A 22196-nucleotide genomic window follows, 5' to 3' on the forward strand; every position below is an offset into this window, starting at 1 on the left:
GGATCATCTGGCTGAATTTTTGTTTGCGCCTGCTGGGGAGCATCAAAAGGGTGGATGGATGGATGTGGAGAGACTGACATTTCCTTTTTTTTAAAAAGAAAAAGAAAAGAAAAAAAAAAAGCACTGTGTTACCCAGGTTTGTCTTTATTACGCTGGAACATTTGTGCCGCCATCTATGAAACCAGAAAGCCTGGCTGGATTTCTGCAGCCACTGAAACCAGCTACATCAACCTGGCGTTTGTCTGGGGGGCAAATCTTTTTTTTCCTGGGAAGCCACTGCAGATCCCCCGTAGCAGTGACCAATTCTCCAGGAAGGTCAGGCATGCTGCTGGCCTCCTCACTTGAAGGACAGAAACCTTGATTCAAGCCTATTTGCTAAACCACGGCCAGTTCCTGAGCAGAAAATTGAAACAACCATCATCTCAACACGGGCATGTTGCTTGTACGGACCCAAGACATTCACCAAAGCCTTGGGATCCTGGATGTGAGGAGGGGAAAGCAATTATGACGCCTCTTAGATAATGTTGTTTGTTTAATAATGGCCAAAGTCCTTTTTACATGGATGCAGGAGGATCCTTGATGGCAGGAGAGAATGTTTCTGCACAGAGCTGTCAGCAAAAATCTGCTCAGGCTTTGGCGAGGACACACTGGGGGGGAAAACCAGGCAGCCCCATGTGGATTTTCTTCCCCACCTTTCCTGGTCAAAATACTCACACGCCTGCTCCAAGCAGCAGCAGGCAGCTCCGTTGGGTGAAGGGCTGAAGTCATGGTCATGACGGACATGCTCAAGTACAGCCCGGTGACCAGGCTGGCACACAGACTGACCCTGAAGTGCCAAGCGGTCGCACAAGATGTCTCTAAGTTCTCTAGTTGGTTGCCCAACACCTGGGACACACAATGATTTCCTTCTGGAGCATCTTCTGCCTCCAGTGGCCAATGCAGCAATTCAGGTATTTCACCAAGATCTGAGCTGGGCTTAAAGCTTCTCAAGTATTTCTTTGGAAAACTTGGGCATGGTGGACAGCGTCGCTGCCTTCAATTGCTTCATGAAACCTCTAGCTCTTCTGGTAAAACCAAATCTGCCACCCCTGAGCTGGGAGAGCTCATTCCATTGCATTCAACAGGAGTTTCAGCTGCGAACGTGCCTCTTGCCTGCTCACAGGAGCTGTCTGAGCTTGGGCTTGAGCGACACAAGGGACCGTGGCTGAAGCCAGCTCTAAATACCTCACTTAAGCACAGGACCCTTTCTGTGGGTACAGGCAAAACCTGAAACTTCAGCAGGGACGCAAGAGAAGGACAAAAATGGACAGAAAACAAGAAGAGGAGGCCCATGAAGAGCTGCACAACAAAAACCCGCTGCAGTCCCAGCACGGGGCTACCCGGCGTCCCTCGGGGGCCTCCAGCACCTGTCCTTGCACATGTGCTAAATAGCTGGTTGAAGGGTGAAGATATTTTCCAGGTCAGACACCAACAGCTCTGCGGGATGCGGCATTTGGGTACTTGCAGCTCACTGGGAGACAGCACGCCGTGTTGTGGAAACGCCGCGGGTCCGTGGCGTAGCTGAAAGCTGCTCCCGGTAGCGGGATCAGACCTATTTGTGGTGGCAAACGGCGACTTTCCTGCTGGACAACACAGCCGGGAGCACGCGGGGGAAGAGTAGGAAGGGCAGGTTGAAAGGGGAGAAGGGCTTTGGCAAAGGCAGCAAAACTGGAATGATGACGGCTTCTGAACTCAAAAGTCACGCGCGGATTGCCGAGCGACGGCTGGGCTGAAGGGGTTCCTACCAAACATCATCAAAATGTTGTCCTGGGACGCGGTGTGAGCAAGGGCCCTCCTGCCCCTCTGGACAACCAAGTCCTGGTGATTTTTTGCTGCTGTCTAACACTCGATTGATGTTCAGACATGGGAACACCCAAAACTTCCTCAGACCACGTGCCTTAAATCTATCTGCGGATTAAAAGCTTCACCAGAAATGGAAAATATTTTGCCATCAATCACTTGAAGCAGCAGCAAAAGGCCAAACATGCTCCCTGTCTCATACACAACGTTACTGCTCTCAAAACTGAGCACCCCCTTAGTGCCCCCCCAGCCTGGCTGAGGTTTCCCATGAGCTAAAACGCAGAATGACGTCATGAAGAGGTCATGCGACAAGGCACGGGTGGGTCGTCCCTTCCAGGGGATGAACAGGGGCTACAAACGAACAGGTGTGGAAAAGCGCCGCAACGTCACGTCCCTGAACAGCAGCACGGACCGAACAAGGAGGGCACCGGAGCAAGTATTAAAATCTCTGCCAAAAAGGTAATTTAACAACAAAACCCCAACGAACCAACCAACCAAAAGTAACGTGGCTGCCAGGTGAAAAGGGAAGGTGCAACGCGTGCAAGTACACTGAAGGGCTAAAAAATAATAAACCGGAGTATCTCTCGCTGCTGGAAGGTGCAGAGCTGCTTCTTCCAGCTGGGGGGAGACATCAGCGCAGAGAAACAGACAATGTCCTGAGCTCCTGGCCCACTCCGCGTTCCTTTAAAATATTAAGTAGGAAAGGAAAGAAAAAAAAAAAATCACCTTGGAGGGGGAGCCGAGGGCTGCCTGAGCCAAAGCCACCCCGCCGGGCGGCGAATGCAGGTCCCTGTTCTGCAGCTCAGACTCACCCTGCCCAACCCGCTCCGCCTGCAAGAAGCTGAGATCAACCAAAATTAACCCAAAGCAAGGGGTTGCTGAAATAATTTGCCTAGCAGCGTATCTTTCTCCCAGGAAAAACGAAAATCAGCGGTTATGATGATGTTATGCTGTGACCGACGTGTGCCGCAGCCACAGGCAAGTGGCGGTGAAGCCCGGGCGGAAGCAATCGTTAGTTGAGTTAGGGAGTTTGTGGGCCAGAAGTCACCCAGAGCATCATAAACAGGTCTCGAGGAGAGACCATTGGGTGCCCCGTGGGAAAGCTCTTGCACCAAGTTTTCCCCGTCGTGTTAAAGGCGATGGGACCAACGCGGCCGGACCCCGTGGCACTACCCGGACGATCATCCCCGTCATCAGAGGTGGGTGATCAAGGGAGACGTCCTTGTGTTGACAGAGATCTTTTGAGAGCAAAACTGGTTAAGAGATTTCCAAGTCTAGGCTGGCAGCACTGTCAGTGCTCAGGAGCATAGAGGACATCAGAAGAAACCCCACAGCAGCCAGTTTGGGGTTCAGCCCATCGTCTCCTGGCCAAAGCACATTCCCCCAAGCTAACCCATTCCCCCTTCTCCAACCTGCAACAAGAACCCAGGGCGGCTGGACACACCGGGAAGCATTTGATGGAAAAAACTCACTTTGGTGACATCATCATCTTCATTTGCAGGCAAACCAGCAATTATCAGAGTCATTCCCAGGCCCTGGATGGATGTTTTGCTCAAACACGCACAGCAGCAGCCCCGCGGGCACAGCACTTACCTGGGATGCGGGAGAGCGTGGGGAAAGCATCGCTCCGAGGAAGAGCCAAGCAGCGCGTGCAAAGCAGAAGAGCTCTGGCACAAGATTGGGAAACCCTTCTTAACCCCTGGGCCTGGAAACTGAAAAACAACGCAGAATTGGGCAGATCCTTCCCAAACTAACTCCTGCTGGCTTTTTCTGGACAAAAATCAGGCAGAAAATGAACAAGGTGGGCGGCTCTATGCCCACCCATGCCTACCCGCCAACCACCTGGGCTGAGATGCTGCTGCTGCAAATCATCTGCAGTCAGGGTGGAGGATTCCCGCCTGCTCCCAAACCTTGCTAGAGACGTGCCGATTTATTTCAACAAGGCTGAAGAAGGGATGCGCCCAAATTCTGGAGCTCACCAGCCTGCCCGGCCAAGCCTACAGCACACGCGGATAACCAGCAGCAGAAATGACGTTAAGAGGATACGCCAGTGCTGGAAAATCGATATTAATTTTCTGCAAGGAAGATGTGTGTTCCTGCTGGGTCACAGAGGAGATGCTGCCCCCTCAGTAAAAGCGGGAGGGGGGAGGTTGATGGGGGTTAATTGCTCTTTTCAGAGAGTACAGAATAGCAAACGCTTGGCCTGTGCTCCTCAAAAACCTCCGGTCCCTGTATTTTAAGGGTCTTCAGGCTTTCCCTACCTGTAAGGACTGAAAAAGTTAAACTGAGATGATCTCGGCAACGTGGGCACTCATCAAAGCCCATCCTCCTAGGAAAGATCTCGGTTTCTGTTTCTCCAGGACTCCAACAATGGCCGGATCCTCCCCCACCTCAAGCTGTCCTTTTCTGGCCTCTTCTGGTGGAGATCTCTCCTCCAAACTTCAGCCTCTGCCAACCTGCACTGGACAACATGTTACAGTTTACCAGGTGGTTCTGCCTTCAAATCTGCCCTCCTACAGGCATCCTAGGACCAACCAACTGGGTGTTCAAGTCAAGAGAAGACGGTTTTAGTGGCACAACGTGGGAAGAGCTGTCACCCCTGCTTCAATCCAGGCAGGACAAGAGCAGATTTCAGCTCTTTTACTGGCTTCCTTGCTCCACACTGCCACACGTTTGCTGGGCTCACCTCTCTGACGGGTATCGGTGGTAAAGGTCCACCCGTGCCCAAGCAGCACAAGCTTCACCACCCAAGGTAGATGCACGAAACGCACCCATGTGCCAGTGCTCCCGGGCAAGGGGACAACATACTTCTGCTTGTGCCTCTAATCGGGAACAAGATTGCCCCTGAAAGTTGCCCAAGGATCTCACCCGACATACAATGCTGAAAAGGCAAGCGTGGGTGTTCGAAGTCTCCATGGTCACCCCCTGGCTACGCCTCTCCAGAAAGCGAAGGCAGAAGAATCGTTGTAGACGTACCATACCCGAGCAGTTTGGGGGAAATGCAGCTGAAGTGCTTGACGGCGGGAAATTTGGGATCCCCAATCGTTAGCGCAATGCTAAACAACGAGCGGTTGCACTCCAGCACCAACCCCCGCAGCCTGAGCGCCATCACAAGCCATCACCCATCTCAGCAAGCTGGCGCTGCCGAGCAGATACTCGCAGGGAAGGAGAAGAACAAGGCAGCACAAGCACCGCGGTCTGGAGTTAACACTGACGCACAACAATTGTGTCTCGTTATCTACTCCCGCGGTCCCCTCCTCCAGACTAGGCAGCACCCAGCGCAACGCCACACTGCCGAGCTCCGCGTCCCTGCTTGCCCAAACTTCGTTCTCAAGACAGCATGCTTTACCAAAGCACAGCTCTGCTGTGAAAAAAAAAAACAATAAAAAAAAAATGAAACCATGTTTAGCAAGATCCATGCAGTAAGTCAGACACTACAATGCAGAATTCAGCAGATTCCATTTAATGTCATGTGCATATATCCATACATTTACTTATGTCAATGGTTTTGATGCGCGTGATGCCAGGTCTTGAAAAATCTACTCGTTCATTTACGTCTGGGAGCGTGAAGTCTCTCAAGCAATCGTCTCGGGGCGGGTTTGCTTTTGGAAAAAAAACTGACAGTGAACCGCCTAGTTGCAAAGACAATACGGTGAATTGAAGGTAAAGCACGCAGAGCTGCTCCCTAAAATTCACAGACAGCTCTGCAAACGCTGTTGCAAAGGGCTTTGCCAAGAAGCGTGGGGCGTGAAGAAATTCCCTCCCTCCGGAGAGAGAGAGAAGCACTAAGCGACGGGTTAGTCTTGTTCAGCATCCCGAGCAACAGCGAGGCAAAGCAGCAGCAGTGATGCCCCTTCAATTCTTCAGGGAAGTTTCTGGCCGAGGCTGAGGAACAGGGCACAGAAATAGAGATAAGCCAGCCCCCCCCCAAAAAAAAAGAAAAGAAGAAATGACACTTTCGCCACCAGGTACTCACAGAAACGTCACTTTTCTTTTTTTTTTTTTTTTTGTTTTTTGTTTAAGTGACAGGCCTGATAAATCTTGGGGCCGTGGATGTTTACCCTGCAACGCGCTCCGTCCCAGCAGTTTTGGGGTAGATTTTTCAAGCCCTGGTGATGGCTCCCAGGAAGGCTTCTCCCATCCGCTCCCGGCTCCCGCACGATCAGAATCTATTGCATAGCATTTATTTCAGATAAGGCACGGTTTTGCCCAACGCGAACAGCAATTCGAAATCAATGCAGTTTCCATACAGTCCAAATTTGATGGCCTACAGTGCAATAACAGATAAAATTAAAGGCAAGGTTTGGAAGAATAAACCCAGCTTTAAATTTAAACTTAATATCAAAAAGATAAAGGAAACTACATTTTTCAAAAGCCTTTTTATTTTCCTTCACCATTGTTGTTTTACAATACAAATATCACCTTGTGAATACACAAAAACCCTACAGAAGATAACTCTGCTTCACGTAAAATACAGAATGGATATATATATATTTATATATATATTTTCTCTTCTTCATTCTTTAAAAAAAACTATTTTGTTCTGCACATTGGCAAGTTTAGGATAGAATACTTCCCCAAACATACAGTATGTATGGTAGGAGTGAAACTTATAATTACATGCAGTTTCTGCACAAATATTTTAAAGAAATAGATTATCTTTGTTGTTTTTCAACAACATTTCAAAACGGGATGGAGAAACCATTCGTAGTTCACTCAGTGATCATTTGTAAAATTCTTAAAAAACAGGAATTCATGGCTGTTTTTCTTTTTAAAATACAGCTACCAAGTAGACAATAAAGTGATACCTTTTAGTTTGACCTGCCCACAATGTGTGAGCAAGATCGGACCCTTTTTATTTGGTTTTTTTTCCCCCCCTACACATGGCAATTTCAACGTTATAAGCAAATTTCCAGTTTAATTTAGCTATAAATGCAAAAATTAGTAATTATACAGTATATATAATTCTGCTTTCATGGAATACTTTATTTTAAATAAAAACATTTAAGACTGCCTACTGACCATACAATCAAGACAAGAAAGGCACTAGAAACATAGACAAATCTCTCTCTCCCAAGAAGCATTTTCTTTAAATTTTAACTCTCTATTCTCTGACATGTAAAAATCTTTTTAAATTTAATTTTCATACACATTTTGAAAAATAAAGTTAGGAAATACTTAGAAAATCACTTTACAACTTTTTTCTGCTTTTTTTTCTTTTCTTTTTTTTTTTTTTTTTTTTTTTGCACTTTTTGACACAGTCACTGCAGATTCTACAAAATCAAGATTACCAAACCTTCCTGTGTCTATCATCTTATTTGTAGCGCGGTGCAATAGGTAGAAAGATTTCTCAATTTTACCCAAGGCAGGTATTTAGAAACCTTCATATAGTCATTTGCTAGAAAATGGCTTACAGCCCAATCTTTGGGGCAAGAGATATGAAAAGTATGTTTTCCCAAGAAAATAATATGCTTTATTCCCAGACGTGACTGGAAAGACCAGAACTTATGATATAAAAGCTTTCATTTATGCTGTCGCATCATATACAAAGGAACATGGTGGTGGGTAAATGTAAATCCCAAATCTATTAACAAGAAATGTGTAACAGTGCATGATAAGTTAAATTCTCTTTATTGTTGTCCAACGCAGATCCTTTGGAGAGAAAAAAAGATCACAGTGCTTACCAGGTAACTGAATAGGTTAAGTCAAGGGAACTGTTAAAAGAAAGGGGTTAGGGAGCGGTTGATTTTTTTTTTTATGGCATCTTCTCGTGCGGAGTTCTTAGCACTTGGGACAGGTCCTTTCCCCCCCATTTTGTCCGTCGACACGCTGTTATGTGTCATTCACCAGGCGGCTGTATTTCACCTGCCTGCCCCGGTGCAGCACCGGCCAGGGGAAGGGCCAGTAGTAGGAGCGAGGTACAATTCCTTGGACATTCTTTTCAAAGTACTGGAAGGGCTTGTACCACCAGACCCTTGCAAGGAGGTTAGTTTGGGAAGCTTCTTTTAGCACCTGCACAAAGATAATGGGAAAAAAGAGAATTACGGAAGCGCACGTCGCTTACTCACACGACTTCATCGCATCTCGCTTGCTACCGTTCATCAGCGGTGTCTCGCTTACAAAAATCTCTCGATATCTAGAAAGACCTCCCAAACAGATCTGCACAGACAAAGACCGAGAGGAGCCAAGCCACTTTTCCACAGCCTCCCTGCGCACGCCAAACGTTGCTGCCAAGTGAGGCTCGCCCTCCTTTCCAAGACCTCAGCTGTTCAACGGTCCCGTGGAAAAGACCGAATGGCCCAAAAGATCAGTCTCTCCTCTCCTTTGGGAATGAAGAGCCCACCCCAAAGCACAGCCGTTTCCCTAAGTATGTCTGAAATGACATGTAGCTCAAGAACCGCTTCGGAGCCTGGCTGTGTGCCTCAACCCGGATCCGGAGGAGGTAACGAACCCTGCCCTCCACACGCTCCCAAGCCACCCCCACCCACCCTTTGGCTTCTCCTGGCCACGAGCAAGCCGCAGCGGAGACGCAAGGAATGGGCAGGCTCCGAGGGAGTTATCCAACTACCTGCTGCACCTTTTCAACGCCAGAGCAGGGAAGCGTTGCATCAGCCCACCGGAAAGTGCAAGCAGGGGCTGGAATGCTAAGCTTTCTTGCCATGTCACAAAGTCGCACATAAAATAAATCCGCTTTAGCCCTAGCAGGCTTTTGCTTTTAATTTTAAGGTCAGACACAAGCCACAGCCCTCTGCACATGGAGCAGCACCAGGAAGGAGAGACTGGCACACGAACGTGCGCTCAGGTAAGGATCCGGGCATCGGCATTTCCCAACATCTCGGCAGCTTAGGGGAGCAATGTTGAGCCACCTTCTGAGTCACTTCATGCAGCAGAACGGGTACGTTTCCACACGGTAAGGCAAAGGGCTTTTCCGAAGCAAGTCCTCATCAGCACTCCAGGCAATCCCGACTTCCAGCCTGGCAGCACGGCCACTCAGCACCATCGCTCTGACAGAGCCCAGGAGCAAACGCAAAGCGTGGAAGTCAAGTCTGGTGCCGTACGACAAGAGTTACAAAGTCTGGGCACAGACTGCCGTCGAACACAGCGGTTCCCAAACTGACTGAACATCAAAGCGCGTTCTTTGCAATTAGGTATTTGGTGGTAAAAATGTACCACGGGGCTTAACTGTGGTGTATTGCTTCAAGGAGCATCAAAACCACTGGGATAAGATGACATGGTAGCCAGAAAGCCTTGATATGATCTAAAAATCTATACCAGCACGATATCAACTCATTTCCTATCATCACACCAGGTCTTTCTTAAACCTAATTAACCGGAGACATATGCAACAGAGAAGCAAAATATCTTTCTCCACATTGCACAGAAAATATTTGGACACCAATGTGCTGTTACAGACCTAACGGTAAGTCTCTCAACTCACTAGTTCTTTCCCACAGGTAACAGACTTGTGCATTTTCTCTCACGTTCCTCAGCACCGTAAGCTCATCTCTCATTGATCTAGCTCACTGGCAGGGAAGTAAGAATGAGAACGACATGAGAGCTCATTTAGACTTCATTCGACCTTTGAATCATTTACCGCTGCTCTCTGAGTATTACAAGCCATGATTTGCTCTCTCCCATCAAGTGCTGCGTCTCCTCCTAAGCAGCTCCTCGCTCTCAGCATTTCCCTCATCACCCTGTTTTTCACGCCTTCCCAGACACGGGCCTTGGGACGTGAGCAGCCTGTTCTCTGCTGCACCATCCTCCAAAAGGAACACGTCTCCCTTGGTCAGGGGAACTTACCGCCACTTGGAAACACTTTGAGAAACTCGTTCATTTTTAGTGAGGCCTCATACTATTCTTCAAGAGACCTGTCATCTAACTAAAGGCATGAGCCGCAGAATACAAGGAAAACCCAGTCGGCTTCAACAAAAAAAACAAGCCCCAAGACCAAAAAAACCCACCACATCTAAATGGTTTGCTCTGCTATCACAAAACTGGCCAACCGGCCCATATTCAGAAGGACTTCCACACGAGGTTACACAGCAGAAGCAGGGAGAGGCCTGCCTGCCTGCGGGTAGACCTTCATATATTTTCGCGGTCAAGACGCAAGATGAACCCAACTGACGACGCCTCTTTCTTTCCTGCAAACCCAACGTGAGGGGGAAGAGATGGATGCTCCACAAGACATGGGTGAGTCCACTCCTACTCCTGCAGAAAGGCTCAAGGCAAAGTGTGGATATTTGCCCGCCACCACGCTACAAGCGGAGCCACGCAGATCCAAAGACTGGGAGAAACTCACTTGCTGGTTGGCCATTGTGTGATACCACCAGAAAAGTCTTGTAGTGATGTAGTAAGCCACCACCACGTCCACAGTGTAGTGGTCATGAGCAAGGAGGATGCAGAACATCCCAACCATGCTGAGTGCCCAGCAAAGCCAGTGATACCACCAGAGCCGCCGTGGGGAATCTGGAAAGAAGCACAAGCAGTGGTTACTTCAAAGCGTGACGTTATCGGCACGCAAGACTATTGCTGTAACTAGCAGAGGACGCAGACTGCAATCCTGGGTGGGTAGCGCGATGCCTGCGTTAAGATTAAGAGCAGGAATGCGGAGATCACAAAATAAGTATCGTTCTCTCAAGGTGTAATTTTAAATTGCACTCAGGGGTAATCGGATCCCTGGAAAATAGAAAGGTTTTGAAATCTTTGAGAAACAGGCCCAATACATAACAATATAGTATACCCTGGTCAGTAAAATTATCCGATTTGTGTTTCAATATTGATTCTACACAGATGGCAATCATTCCTCTTGCCTTTCATAAAAGATAAATGCCTATGTTGAGGCCTGATTCTTGCAAAATGAGCAGCCTTGCATTTTGCGTGGCATTGGTCTCTCTAGGCTAGGAGACACATCGTTGAAATACCATTCATCAGGCAGAGTGTGAAGAAGGTTTCAATTATATTCTAAACAAAATTTTTTTGAAATAAAATGCTTAATTCAGACATCTACACGGTAAAGGGTTTTATTTTGTCGCCAAAGTTTTCTTTTTCAGTAAGCCCTATGTCTTTGAAGTTCTATTATTTTTATTTAAATGAAAAAGCATGTTTACTTTAACTCTATTTACCGATCAGCACAACAATAACTCTTCAATTAGCAAGGAATTATACAACAGGAAATTCCACATGAACAGTAATGAACTTACACTCTTTGATAAATAAGTATGTAAGAGTTAATATGACGGTGTGACCGCTGTACAGATAGTCGCCGCACATGTTGTGGGATCCTGTGATGGACAATCCTCCACCAGCAATCAATTTCATTATCCTTCGCAGATGAGATTCCCAGTCTCCAAAAAGCTGGTGGAAGAGTAAAACACAAAAACACAATAAAATACCAGCGCTAACCTTTCGGAGTTTAAAGCAACAGCGTTAGCCAGCAACATTGCCTTTCAGTTATCCTCTCGTTTTGTTTTGATACGGCAACACCAATCAGTAAATCCACAGCCTTTTCCAAAAGCTAGCAGCATGTTTCTAGAGGGAAAAAGACTAGAAATGAGACATGAGTTTGTTTTTTTTATTGATGCTTTGCATCTATTACAGCTAGTGTTCATGTGAGCACAGGCCATATGCACCTCCATCCATTTGTCTAAAATATTACTTTATTTGAAATATTCAATGTATGAAGAATCAAGGAAGTTACATAAATACAACATCCCAAAGGACTACTGGTTTTTTCCTACGCTCACAATACAGATCGAAAAGGCACGGGAAAAAGGCATTTTTATTTACACACATGTTTGTGTACGTATGTATGTGTGTAAAAGCCCTTTACCCCAGGTCCCTTCCAGTTGCCATGGCAAACGCGGCATTTTTCACTGTACTACCAAAGCAAAAAACTGGTCCGAAAGTTGTTAAACTCCTGCGGGTAGCTACACTCAGGAGTAGTTATATATATAGTTACAGTTATATAGTAGTTTCATACTGTTACTCACGGTAAAACAGGTAGGTGAGCAAAAATCATTTTCTATGTTTTTTATAAGGACTTATTGCTGCTACCATGTAAAGGTGTAAATTTTCTCCCAGGTCTTGTTGGCAGCCCTTGCTAACGCAGGAAAATGATTTTTAGTGGGAATCTTCAAGCAGAGCTAACGGGTTCAGATCTCTTTTTATTCCTCATATTCTTGCACTAGGATATACAATGGGCATATATATGTATTTATGAACCTCACATATATACGGTGAGGTTCAGAATAACGATTCTTGGAAAAACTACAACTTCTGCAGTACAGTCTCAAAAATCCAGCTTCGCCAATAAAAAGGAATTAAAAATATGTCCAGCTATAGCTACAATTGTCATGCTTTCTAAACACCTGTTTCTCCTTCTGTTCAAGAGGCAATGCACGCTAAAATAAATCAAGCTTAAGTTAGTTCATCTCGTTGCAACAGCGCGCTACAGATGATAATCCAAGAGAAAACAGGATGAACTGCCCAAGCTGTACGTCCCGCTGCCGAAATGTCCAGATCCAACGCACAGAAGAGAGCGTCTCACTCCAAACTCTAAGGTCTCCCACCGCCCTGCCTTGGAAAGTCTTCAAAATCGTTTCTTTCCATTTCACCCGTCAAAAGAAACATATGCACAGCGTTCGTCAGAGCACGGCGCCAAACTTCTGCGCTGGCTTTAACTCACACAATCCCGGCGAGCAACAGGGACGTTCCTCCATACCTGATGGACCTGCTCTGGCCCACCTCCAACCCGTGGTGCTGGCTCAGAGGGTATTTCTGAAATAACTTCAGCTGGCCTTAGGAAAGCCAAATCGAAGCAAACCAAGTCCCTCTGGTGAGGACGCCCCTCGCCCTCCTCCCAGGTGAGTGAAGGGCAGCTGGCACTGTCCCGAGACTTTGCTTTTGCTGCTCCCCGTGCTAAAACAAGCCCAAACGTTAAATAAATCCACAAAGAAAATGTATGCCGTGGGACAAGCAGGACCAAGATGTACTGAGCACCTCTGGGACCCAACAGGAAGCAAGAACCATCTGAGCTCAAAGGAGCAGGACTGATGGATCAATGCACGTGACTACACGTGTGCTGCATCCTTACCTCATTTTATGAGGTTTTGCAATCCATGGTAATAATTTAACAGTCAGAAGGATACTGATCCCCCCGGCTGGCCATTATAGGCATGTTTTTCTTTTATTTTAAAACTCAGTCTTGCTTTAAGAAGTGGAAATTATTAATTTCTGACAGACTTAAACAGGGTCTTTGCAGCAATCAAACATTTCCTGCTAACAGTTCCTTACGAAACATTCAAACGCTCCCCAGAGCCGACTCTGCACAATCGTATATAACTCAAGAAGGTGTTGAGAGGTTATTCTTTTCCCACGAGTATATTTATAGCTTTCACGAAAGCCCAGCTAATCCCTAGTCTTATCGGGGCAATAGAAGAGCACAACATAGACTTGTCTTTACTTGAGTAATGAGACGGACTTGCCAACGCTATAAGATTCCAAAAATGGTAGATTTACTCACTTCAGCCCATAAGTACCCGTGTTGTTTCTTTAATTTCAGAACGGCTGACTGATCAAACACAATGTTGACTTCTCTCCCACTCGCTTCTCTTTACAAAAGACCTCGGTCCCTCGAAAAGCCACACGTGGGTTGGCGAGCGCTCTGCCTTGTCAAACAACCGGTGTAGTACATTCGCTGGCTTTATTTCCCTGAGGAACCGAAGCGTTTCGGCTTTGTTTGTACGTACCAGCAATCCTCACCGAAACAGCGACAGCACGTGTACCGAGTCGAATCAGGATTTTACGATCTGTAAATCAGTGATTTTACTACCTGTCATCTAACTTATGGCTGTGCACACAAAGCTGCTGAACTGTGTCTGCAGTACATATTTCACAGAAATTATTTCTTCCCCCTCTTCCTCCTGCTTAAATCAAGCTATAGCACAAACAACCCCAGGAGGGGCACGGAGATGAACTAACGATGCATCTAATACACGCACCTTGCTCCGTACCGTAGAAGCCCAGTCTGTTTTAGACACAGCATGTTGCAGTAAGGACCACGCTTACACCAACGCTTGTGCGATAGGAGATGGATGCAACACCACCATCCCTGCCCCGTCTCCACCCCGAGCACGTGAATTACCCTCCAAGGATGACTACGAGGGTCTTGCCTAAGCACCTCTGTCTCAGGAGCCTGGTTTCGCCCGCGGCTTTTGCAAGCCCATTTTATGCCTCGGCACAACAAACAGGAGTCAGCGCTAGATCGGGGAGGAGGTGGCAAGTCCCTGTGCTAACGCAATTGCAAAAATATATGCAGGGACAAACGTCTGCAAATTTCACCAGCCTTAGAAAAGTCTCTTTGGGCCATTTTCAAATACAAATCATACTTGGATTTGACACACTGAAGTGTTTAGAAATAAGTCAGTCACACATGGCACCTCCGCAGGTTGCACACCGTTGACTGCTTCGGTACAGATAGAAAAACGCTGATTGTGCAAATTAGTTGAAAATGCTACAGAAATTGTGTAGATTAGCGCTTCGAAAAGGGTGGGAACGCCTGCACTGCCCCAAAGCAACTGTCAACGCCTTCACCGAGATGGAAGCTGGTGATCTGCAGAAGGATGTCCCCATCATGCCAAACTGGTATTTTCAAATTAGTAACAATTCTTGAGAAAGCGTTGCTCACAGTTTTGGTAACAGCAGGACAAGGGGAAAACATACAGATTAAAATATGGAAAGGCAGCCAGACAAAGTTTACCTTTGGAGAACACTTGAAATGCATGCCAGGTACTGGGAGTGTAGTCACATACATTGTAATACACCGATACAGGTATAGTGTGCCAACTATACAGAAAAATCTTCTGCTAATTATAGACCTAAAAGAAAAAAAAAAAAAGAGAGGAAAAAAAAATAAGGAGGTCGGTCACTCAATGCAAACAAAATATGCAAAGGGAAATAAAATAAACTACCAACTGTTCCGGATGCTTTTGAAACTCGTGACAGTATCTGCTTACACCTGAGAATACTGAATTACTTTACAAATATTCCCACGCTTTACAGGTCAGAAACACAAGAGCAACTCGACTAACATGACTCATGAAGGTGATTACAGGAAATATAAGGATTAGAATACAAAGGCTTGTGCAGATTTAATGTTGAAGACATTAAAAGGGATTTCATGCCCCAGACCCCTCCATTAGCTTTGAGCGGTCACTGATTTTCTATTCGAGGCAGGGGATAAAGTTACAATATTTTCACTGTAAGATGAAAAGGAGGAAGTTTATTTCGGCTGACACACACATCTGGTAATTACAAAGGGCTGCTTGGGAAGAAATGGCTTGTATGACCCCAACAAGTGAGAACACATCTTTCCTGAGCAGCATTAAAGAGGAAGCAGTTCACATCAGCAACGAAATCTTCGAAATACAAATTTAGAGCTGCGTGGCTACAGGACAGGGTGTTTTCATGGGAAGCCACTCTCAAGGCAAGCAGCCATAGCTGCAAAGGGATTTATTCACTGAGGGCTGACATACGCAGAGAGGGTAGGTGCAATTTTGGGGTACCGTGATGCTGTTCCGCAAAAGCAGCCAAAGCACACGGGGTAGAGAGCTGCGGCTTTGATTCCGGAGTGACAGCCAGCCCCAAAAGTGGCCCGGGGAGTTTCACCGCTACGTACCAGCTAATAACATCACAAGGAACGAGCTACGACAATTAAACCCCTTCTGGCACCTCCATCAGGACGGGAGCAACCTCTGTCTGAGCTCGCCGAGAGTTCAGCAAAGAGAAATCACTGCCGGCGTCACAAAAATCAAGGGCAAATCCAGTTACAGCAGTTCGTAGCCTTAACCACATCAACCCTTTGCATCCTGCTGCTGCGGACCCTGTTGGTTTTGGTTGATTTTAAATGGTTGGTTTAACAATTAAACAATTACGATCATTTGGGGAATAAAAGGGTTACAACACAAGCTGCAAGTTCTGGCATTCATTTGTTGCTATTTTGAAGCATTCACTTTTAAAAAAATAATATTTCTATCAAACCGAGCTCTTTCGAAGCTCAACATTGGCCATCTTTTTTATTTTTAATAGCTTTTGGCAGAGTTATTAAACTGTAGTGCTCCACTCTCGGAGGAGTATGACTTTGCAGTGCCAGATCAATAACAATTTGAGTGTCTTAATTTATCAGAAAAGCTTCAACTATTACAGTGCAAATGCATTTTGCACTCGAGTGCTCAGTGCTATTGAAATACAGTATTTCATATTTTCTCCTCCCTCTCCTGGTGCGAACATGGACAAAGCTGGCAGTTAAAAATTATACTTTATTAACGTAGTTCCATGGACTGAAATTTAAGAGTGGAAGGCACCGTGCCATGGGGCAGTGGCTTTCCTCTGCGTTCCGTATGAGGAATTTTTCCTCTCGGAAGGGTGAGCCAGTAAAGACCTCACAGTTGTGCCTGGCTTTTATAACCAGACACGAACTTGCTTTTCTTTATAACCTGGTATAAAGACAAACACGGGGGTTGGGGTTTAAGGACTGAGCAGCACTGTGTTTCAAGAGACTGAAGAAGCGGCAGTGTTTTATTGAGCACTAAACTTTTTTTTATTGAAATTACCCATGAACCTACTTGGTTTAGCTGGATTTAGCCTATTTTAGTTTAGGAAAATCTGCGTCAAAGTGCTCTGTACTGTAATTAAAAAAAAAAAATGTAAAAAGCCTCACATTTTCCCTTCTCAAAAGGATTTGTGTGTGTTTGATTATGAGCCAGCTAGCAAGTACAACCTCTAAGCTTATCACTGGCCAACTTTTATTACCACCATCCAGACCTCACCTAAGGCGGGCAGTGAGCACGCTGCTTTTTCAGTCCCATGAGGCTGAATCAGATGTCAAGCATGGCCAAAAACCAGCACTGTACTTCTCCCGAAACATCTGGGAACGCTTCCCAGAGAAGTTAATTCCGCCTCAGCAGCTCGCCTGGACTCCTCGAGCTCCCTGCGGTGTCTGTGGAAAAAGGCTCGGGGAGCCGGGAGTCCCCAGCCAAGACCCGCACATCCACCCTGCTCCTGCTTCCTGGTCAGAAACCAACCCAAGGCCACGGACAGTATTCTGTATGGATGTTCAAAGAAAGTTGTCACCAATTTCCTGGCACCAAATCTAGCGCCTTGCCTCAAAGCCAGCCAGAAACTCCAGTCTCTACCTGAAGGTAAAAATTCATTTTCAGGCAAGAAAGCAGTAACAGGGGCTAAGGGAAACCCTGCACTGTGGTTAGGTGGACAGACACACCCAACACCCTCTTCCATTTTGGCCCCAACTTTGCAGTCCAACAAAGACGACGCGTAAGTCCTATCCAACCTGGACTAAACAAGAAAGACCTGAGTGATCAGTATCATGAATGACACATCTCTATTGTCCTTCATTGCTTGGGAGGACAGCAGGCTCAGCTTGGATGAAATCAGCTTATTGGCAAATAATGGATCTGGTAGGACAAGCAATAGGAATTTCACCGCTTGGCAAAGAAGAGTGTTTCAGAAAGTCTGAAACTATGAAGCGGCCTCCTTTGGTCAAAGGTTCCACCCAGCCGCTGGATGCAATTCAGCTTATGGGTAACAACACTGCTGGTTCACCGCTGACCCTTGAGCTTGCACTTGGAGACATCTGTGAATGGTATCTTTATCACCTGAGTAGGCGAGGAACCAGGTCTCATCCTGCCCAGCAACCACCCGGCTTCACATCTTACCTTCAGATCTCAAATGGAGTGTGGCAATGGCTATCTCTGACATCATCAGACGTTAGAGTAGTAAGGAAGGTCTAGCTTAATTCCCTCTCTTTATTCTTGAATTAAGTTTCAGAAGTGATAACCCACGCCACAAAAGTGATTCAGCTCTTTGTACAGCACTTAGTGGTTCACCATCCAAAGCCACGAGAATGAGGTCCTCCAGATAAAGCCACCTCACCGGGCTCCTTTTCCTGCGAGCACCTCTCCCGTTCTTCCCTTTCTGTTGCTTACCGACAGCTCAGGCCTCTCACACTTCCATCCCTCTGCTCATTGACATAAAGGAAGAGTTTTGGTCTCCAAAGGTCTCCATGACCAGTACACACACTGACCAGCACTGACCAGCTGTCCCAGGGCTGATACTGGGAATGGAAAGCTCTGTGACTCCCTGACATCTTCCCCTAACACCAGAAAGAGCCCTCCCAAAGCAAGTAAAACCAAACATCAAAGCAAATGGGGATGGGGTGGGATCTTCACATCTATCAACCATACCAACATACTTGATGATAAAGTCAGCCCATGTCTCAATGCTTTGAAATCTCCAAGGACCTTATGGACTCTGCTGTTCTTCATCTAAAGACTCTGCTCAGCTCCATCACAGAGTGTTTGCTGCCTCATATTGCCCTATTAACCTGACAACCCGTTGCTGAGAGCAATCCCATCTCACCTTCTCTAGGGACTTCCCTTGGTTTTGAACAACATTTCTACTCTGAGACCCCAAGAAAGTTAATGGTGTCCCACGTTCACCGCAGGCAGCTGGAGCAGTGGGGAGAGGAGCTGGAGTGCCGTCGGCAGCACTGCAGCTACCAACATAAGAGCGATACTGAAGCTTACAGCCATAAACAAAACAAGAGGCAGGTGAAGAACAGGTAAAGAATGAGATGATGAATTAGCAGAGGAGAAGAGGACACCCTGTTTGGGCTGGGCCGCTGTGGGGACAGGCTTGTGCCTGGTTTTTGAAAAGAAAGGTGATACGCCACCTCATACTGCTTAAAGCCACTTGACTTTGAAGACTACATTCACAGCCACGGCAGCACGAGGGTTTGCATCAGACACTCATGGTAAGGCAGCCCAAGGTGTGGATTTACAGCAGTATAAATACCCTAAATTAAGCGTCCGCACGCACTCTGTAGAGGGCGAGCGGTGGGTTACTTCCACTGGCAGGCAAATTCACCCTTGCAATTCTGACCGGTATGAGCAAGGGGGCAGACAACCACTAAGAACTTGCAAATTCATTGCATATCTATGCTTTTGCATATTTTATGATGGGCTTTTGACATACTTTGTGGGTTTGACATTACCTGTCCCATCTAGCGTCAAGCAGGAAATGTACCTCAACACTTTTCCACGCAGTACTGTTTAGGTGCACGGACTAAACCACTGCCTGTTGTTTTTTGTCCAAAAGTATCATAACCTTAGGGTAGGTCTTTACACCGGGCAAACTACAGAGACACTACATCAATCCCAAGCTGGTTTGCAGCTGTGTTCACAACAGCGTGAGCTGTGCTCCCTCTAAACAGACAGGACAGTCAACGGAGTTCAGAACATCATTACATCCAATTCATGGCTTTTTGCAAGTGAAAAGGGTTCAAGCTAACTGCACAGGCAAACAAAACCACGGCTATTAGTTCCTTAGGTAGCAGTTGGACCGAACTTCTCCTTTTTGCACCAGCAGCCCAGAGAAACTGCAGTTTACCTATAGCATGACACCTCTTTCATGTTTGGGCAACCAAAATCAGAAAGATCACAAGAAGCTTAATTTTATTTGGAGGTAAACCAGCATCTGACCTCCAAAAGCTGTCAGAAGTATATACCCTAGCACTCGGTTTTCAAAAGGTTTTACTTACTTGTATTTTAAGAGCAGCCACTGAACAAACCACAGTCCTACAAGGATCATGCCGTTGATTTCACAAATAGAAAAAGCCCATTGTACCCGATCAAAGCGATCAAAAAATGCATCTGGTAGGGGAGGCTGCACCTCCTTGGGAGGCACTCGTTCGTGAACGACTGAAATAGTCACTGTGGTAAAGACGAAACAAAAAAGTGCATAAATAAACGCCAGGAAAGTCTTGCCCCATTCCATAGGATACTGTGAGCGCTCTGGCTCCGGCATGGGGATCTTTATCATCTCCTTCTTATACCCATTTGGCATCCCGTTTAGCTTCATTTTACTGCTAAAGCCATTCTCACGCGCGGTGTTGCTCACGCTGACGCGGATGTGCCCGTTGACGTGCCCGTTTTTGTGAGCCTCGATGTGGTGAGCCATTTTTAAAGTTTCTATCATGTGCAATAGCCGCTGTCCGCTGTCGGAAGACACCCGGGAGAGAGGCGAAGTCTTAAAATCCTCCTCCGTGAGGTTGATCAAATCCTGCCCGGTGAAGCTCTTCAATGGCTCACAATACTCCGGCACGGCATTTTCCGTTAGCCAATTCGTCACCTCCTCGGGTGACCACAACACCACTTCTTTCATCTCGCCAGGCAGCCGGGGCACAGTCTGACATTGACTTTAAATCGGGCAGCAGTCACTGCGACTCCAGCGCGTCGGAAAGCTCCTCCTTGGCTTCATCTTGTCCAAGGAAGCAGTTTGGCGAGAGGCAAGTCCCCGGCTCTAACCACCCGATACGAGCACCCAGGCGCTGTGGCAAGCATAGGAAAAGGTTCACTTCATATTCGTGTTGGCATTCTTCTTCCTGGGGAGGAGAAAAACCCCAAACCAGTCATTAGGACAGCGTTTACCAATAGTTTGCGATTCATGTTTAAAGACAAAATTACTGCAGAAGAACAGCCGGACTCTGGCAAGGAGAAGACTAACTGATTTGAGCTCTAGCCTTGTACACGCAGCACTGTCCTTTCCGAGCTTGCTACCGATTCCTCAAGAGCTTGAGCAGTTCCGTAGTACAAACACCACTTTGCAGCTGTGGGACAGACTCCTTCCTGCTCTATATTTGCTAAATTTTCTATTACTATGCAGCTCTGGTCCATAACCAGTACCCAAACTCCTAAAATCGTACTACTAATGGATTTAAGGATCTCCAGAGCAAATGTTTAGTGTTATTCATGTCACAAACCTTCTCCTCCCCTTACAGACTTGTACCTTAATGCAATGCATTGCACTTAGTTACTGAATAGGAAGCCTGGGGTTTGCTCTGCAAGGCAAAAATATCTAGTGTACCACAAAAACCGCTTTTCTACGGGTCAGCCACACACACGCAAAAAAAATTATGTAGATAAGCAAGGTTATGCTCTCTGGGCCAAAGCACCAGCAGGAAAAAAAAAAAAAAAAATCAATGCCCAAACAGGTTAGCCTGAAAATAAACTGAAGTATTTAGGTTTGCAGGACTCTAGCAGATGTTTAGCAGCTCTTGAAGGTAAATTTTAGGGTTTCCATGGTATACCGCTACAATTCAAATAAAAGTTTGTCATCAGCTAAAAAAGGAACCACTAGAAAAATGAAACTTTAAAAAAAAAAAGGAACTAGGTAACAAACTTCTACATCAAATTAATTACAAAAATAGCTTAGAAAGCTTAGAAAAACTGATCACTCCCAATACAAAAATTACAGGAAAACAGATGCTACTTGCAGGGACCTCCTCCTGCATTTTGGAGACACGAGCAGCAAAATCCTCAGCACGAGGCAGCGATCACGCGGCAGTGGACGCCACCAGCAGATTCCCAGGTTTGAGATGTTCATTCAACGAACAAACAAACGCTGGTCCTTCCCAGAGCACAGGTAGGACAACGGCGAGAAGCCTCGTCTGCAGCCCGCCATCCCACGGGCCACGTCGGCATCAGAAACACAAAGTGACCTAAAGAAAGTAACAGCGTGGGGAAAAAAACACTTCACGTTTTCAAAAGTCGTATCATGCCTTGATCAGCTTAAAGAATATTTTTAGCCTCCTACAAGCTACCATATGTTTGTTTTTCATTGCAGGGAGCAAAGTTGCCACTGAGGAAAAGCAGAATAATCTACGCTACTGGCACAATTTGAGAAGAAGTGGTACAAAACAGATACAGAGCTATATTCCTATGCAAAATGAGATCGTACTGCCTATAAACCTATTTTTTGACATGCTACCTCTAAACTGAGCAAGAAACACAAAGGTGCAGCTTTTCATCTGTTTCTCTGCAGAATGAGCCTGTGATTAATAAAAGACACAGGTTTGGACGAAGGACTGGCAGTATTTTGCATACGCTGCTTCTTGCTTGCTGGGCACGCCATGCACATGCATGCATTTAAATCCACAGAGCAGACAGGGATGAAGATGAACATTCCCCCTTGCGAATATTTGCACTGTTTTAAGAGAGCAAAAGATAGGATACAGCGCTACTTCCCTTTTTTTTTTTTTTTTTTCCAGTGGGATGATATGTACTGAGGAAGGCTTTTAGCCACAGATCGCTTCATTATTCAAGTTGTGTTTAGCAAATCGGTATTTAGTTACACAGCTCTGAACATGGGAGAGAAAAAAAAAAAAAAAAGGATTAACTGAATTATGCATGTTAACCCACATTGGAAACTCCTACAAGGCTTTGCCCGAAGGAGCAGCTCAGCTCTCCACCACGCTGGGCTCCGCTGCGCTCGCGTTATCACAG

The 22196-nt window shown here is 46.3% G+C and overlaps 2 protein-coding genes across 21 annotated transcripts in view; both read right to left on the reverse strand.

Annotated features, from left to right (window-relative positions):
- Positions 1 to 7314, reverse strand: part of LOC129208456 (putative neutral ceramidase C) — a 35847-nt gene extending 28533 nt beyond the window's left edge. Inside the window, exon 1 of the mRNA XM_054831086.1 lies at positions 5816 to 7314. The gene's annotated coding sequence lies outside the window, so the exon portion shown is untranslated. The remainder of the gene's footprint in view (positions 1 to 5815) is intronic.
- A 139-nt stretch (positions 7315 to 7453) lies between these two features.
- The window catches only part of SGMS1 (sphingomyelin synthase 1), a 96204-nt gene continuing 81461 nt past the window's right edge, over positions 7454 to 22196 (reverse strand). For 10 of the 20 annotated variants that reach the window (XM_054831075.1, XM_054831076.1, XM_054831080.1 and 7 more), the window contains 5 exons: positions 19454 to 20296; positions 14597 to 14714; positions 11040 to 11193; positions 10139 to 10305; positions 7454 to 7851 (listed from right to left, as the gene is read on the reverse strand). In XM_054831075.1, coding sequence (XP_054687050.1) covers positions 7672 to 7851; positions 10139 to 10305; positions 11040 to 11193; positions 14597 to 14714; positions 19454 to 20076 — 1242 coding nt within the window. In that variant the 5' untranslated portion in view covers positions 20077 to 20296 and the 3' untranslated portion in view covers positions 7454 to 7671. Of the gene's footprint in view, positions 7852 to 8525; positions 10306 to 11039; positions 11194 to 14596; positions 14715 to 19453; positions 20297 to 22196 lie in introns of those variants that run through there. The other 10 variants (XM_054831070.1, XM_054831064.1, XM_054831069.1 and 7 more) reach the window with 1 other exon arrangement.

The sequence above is a fragment of the Grus americana genome, chromosome 7 (assembly GCF_028858705.1).
Source record: "Grus americana isolate bGruAme1 chromosome 7, bGruAme1.mat, whole genome shotgun sequence".
NCBI lineage: Eukaryota > Metazoa > Chordata > Aves > Gruiformes > Gruidae > Grus > Grus americana.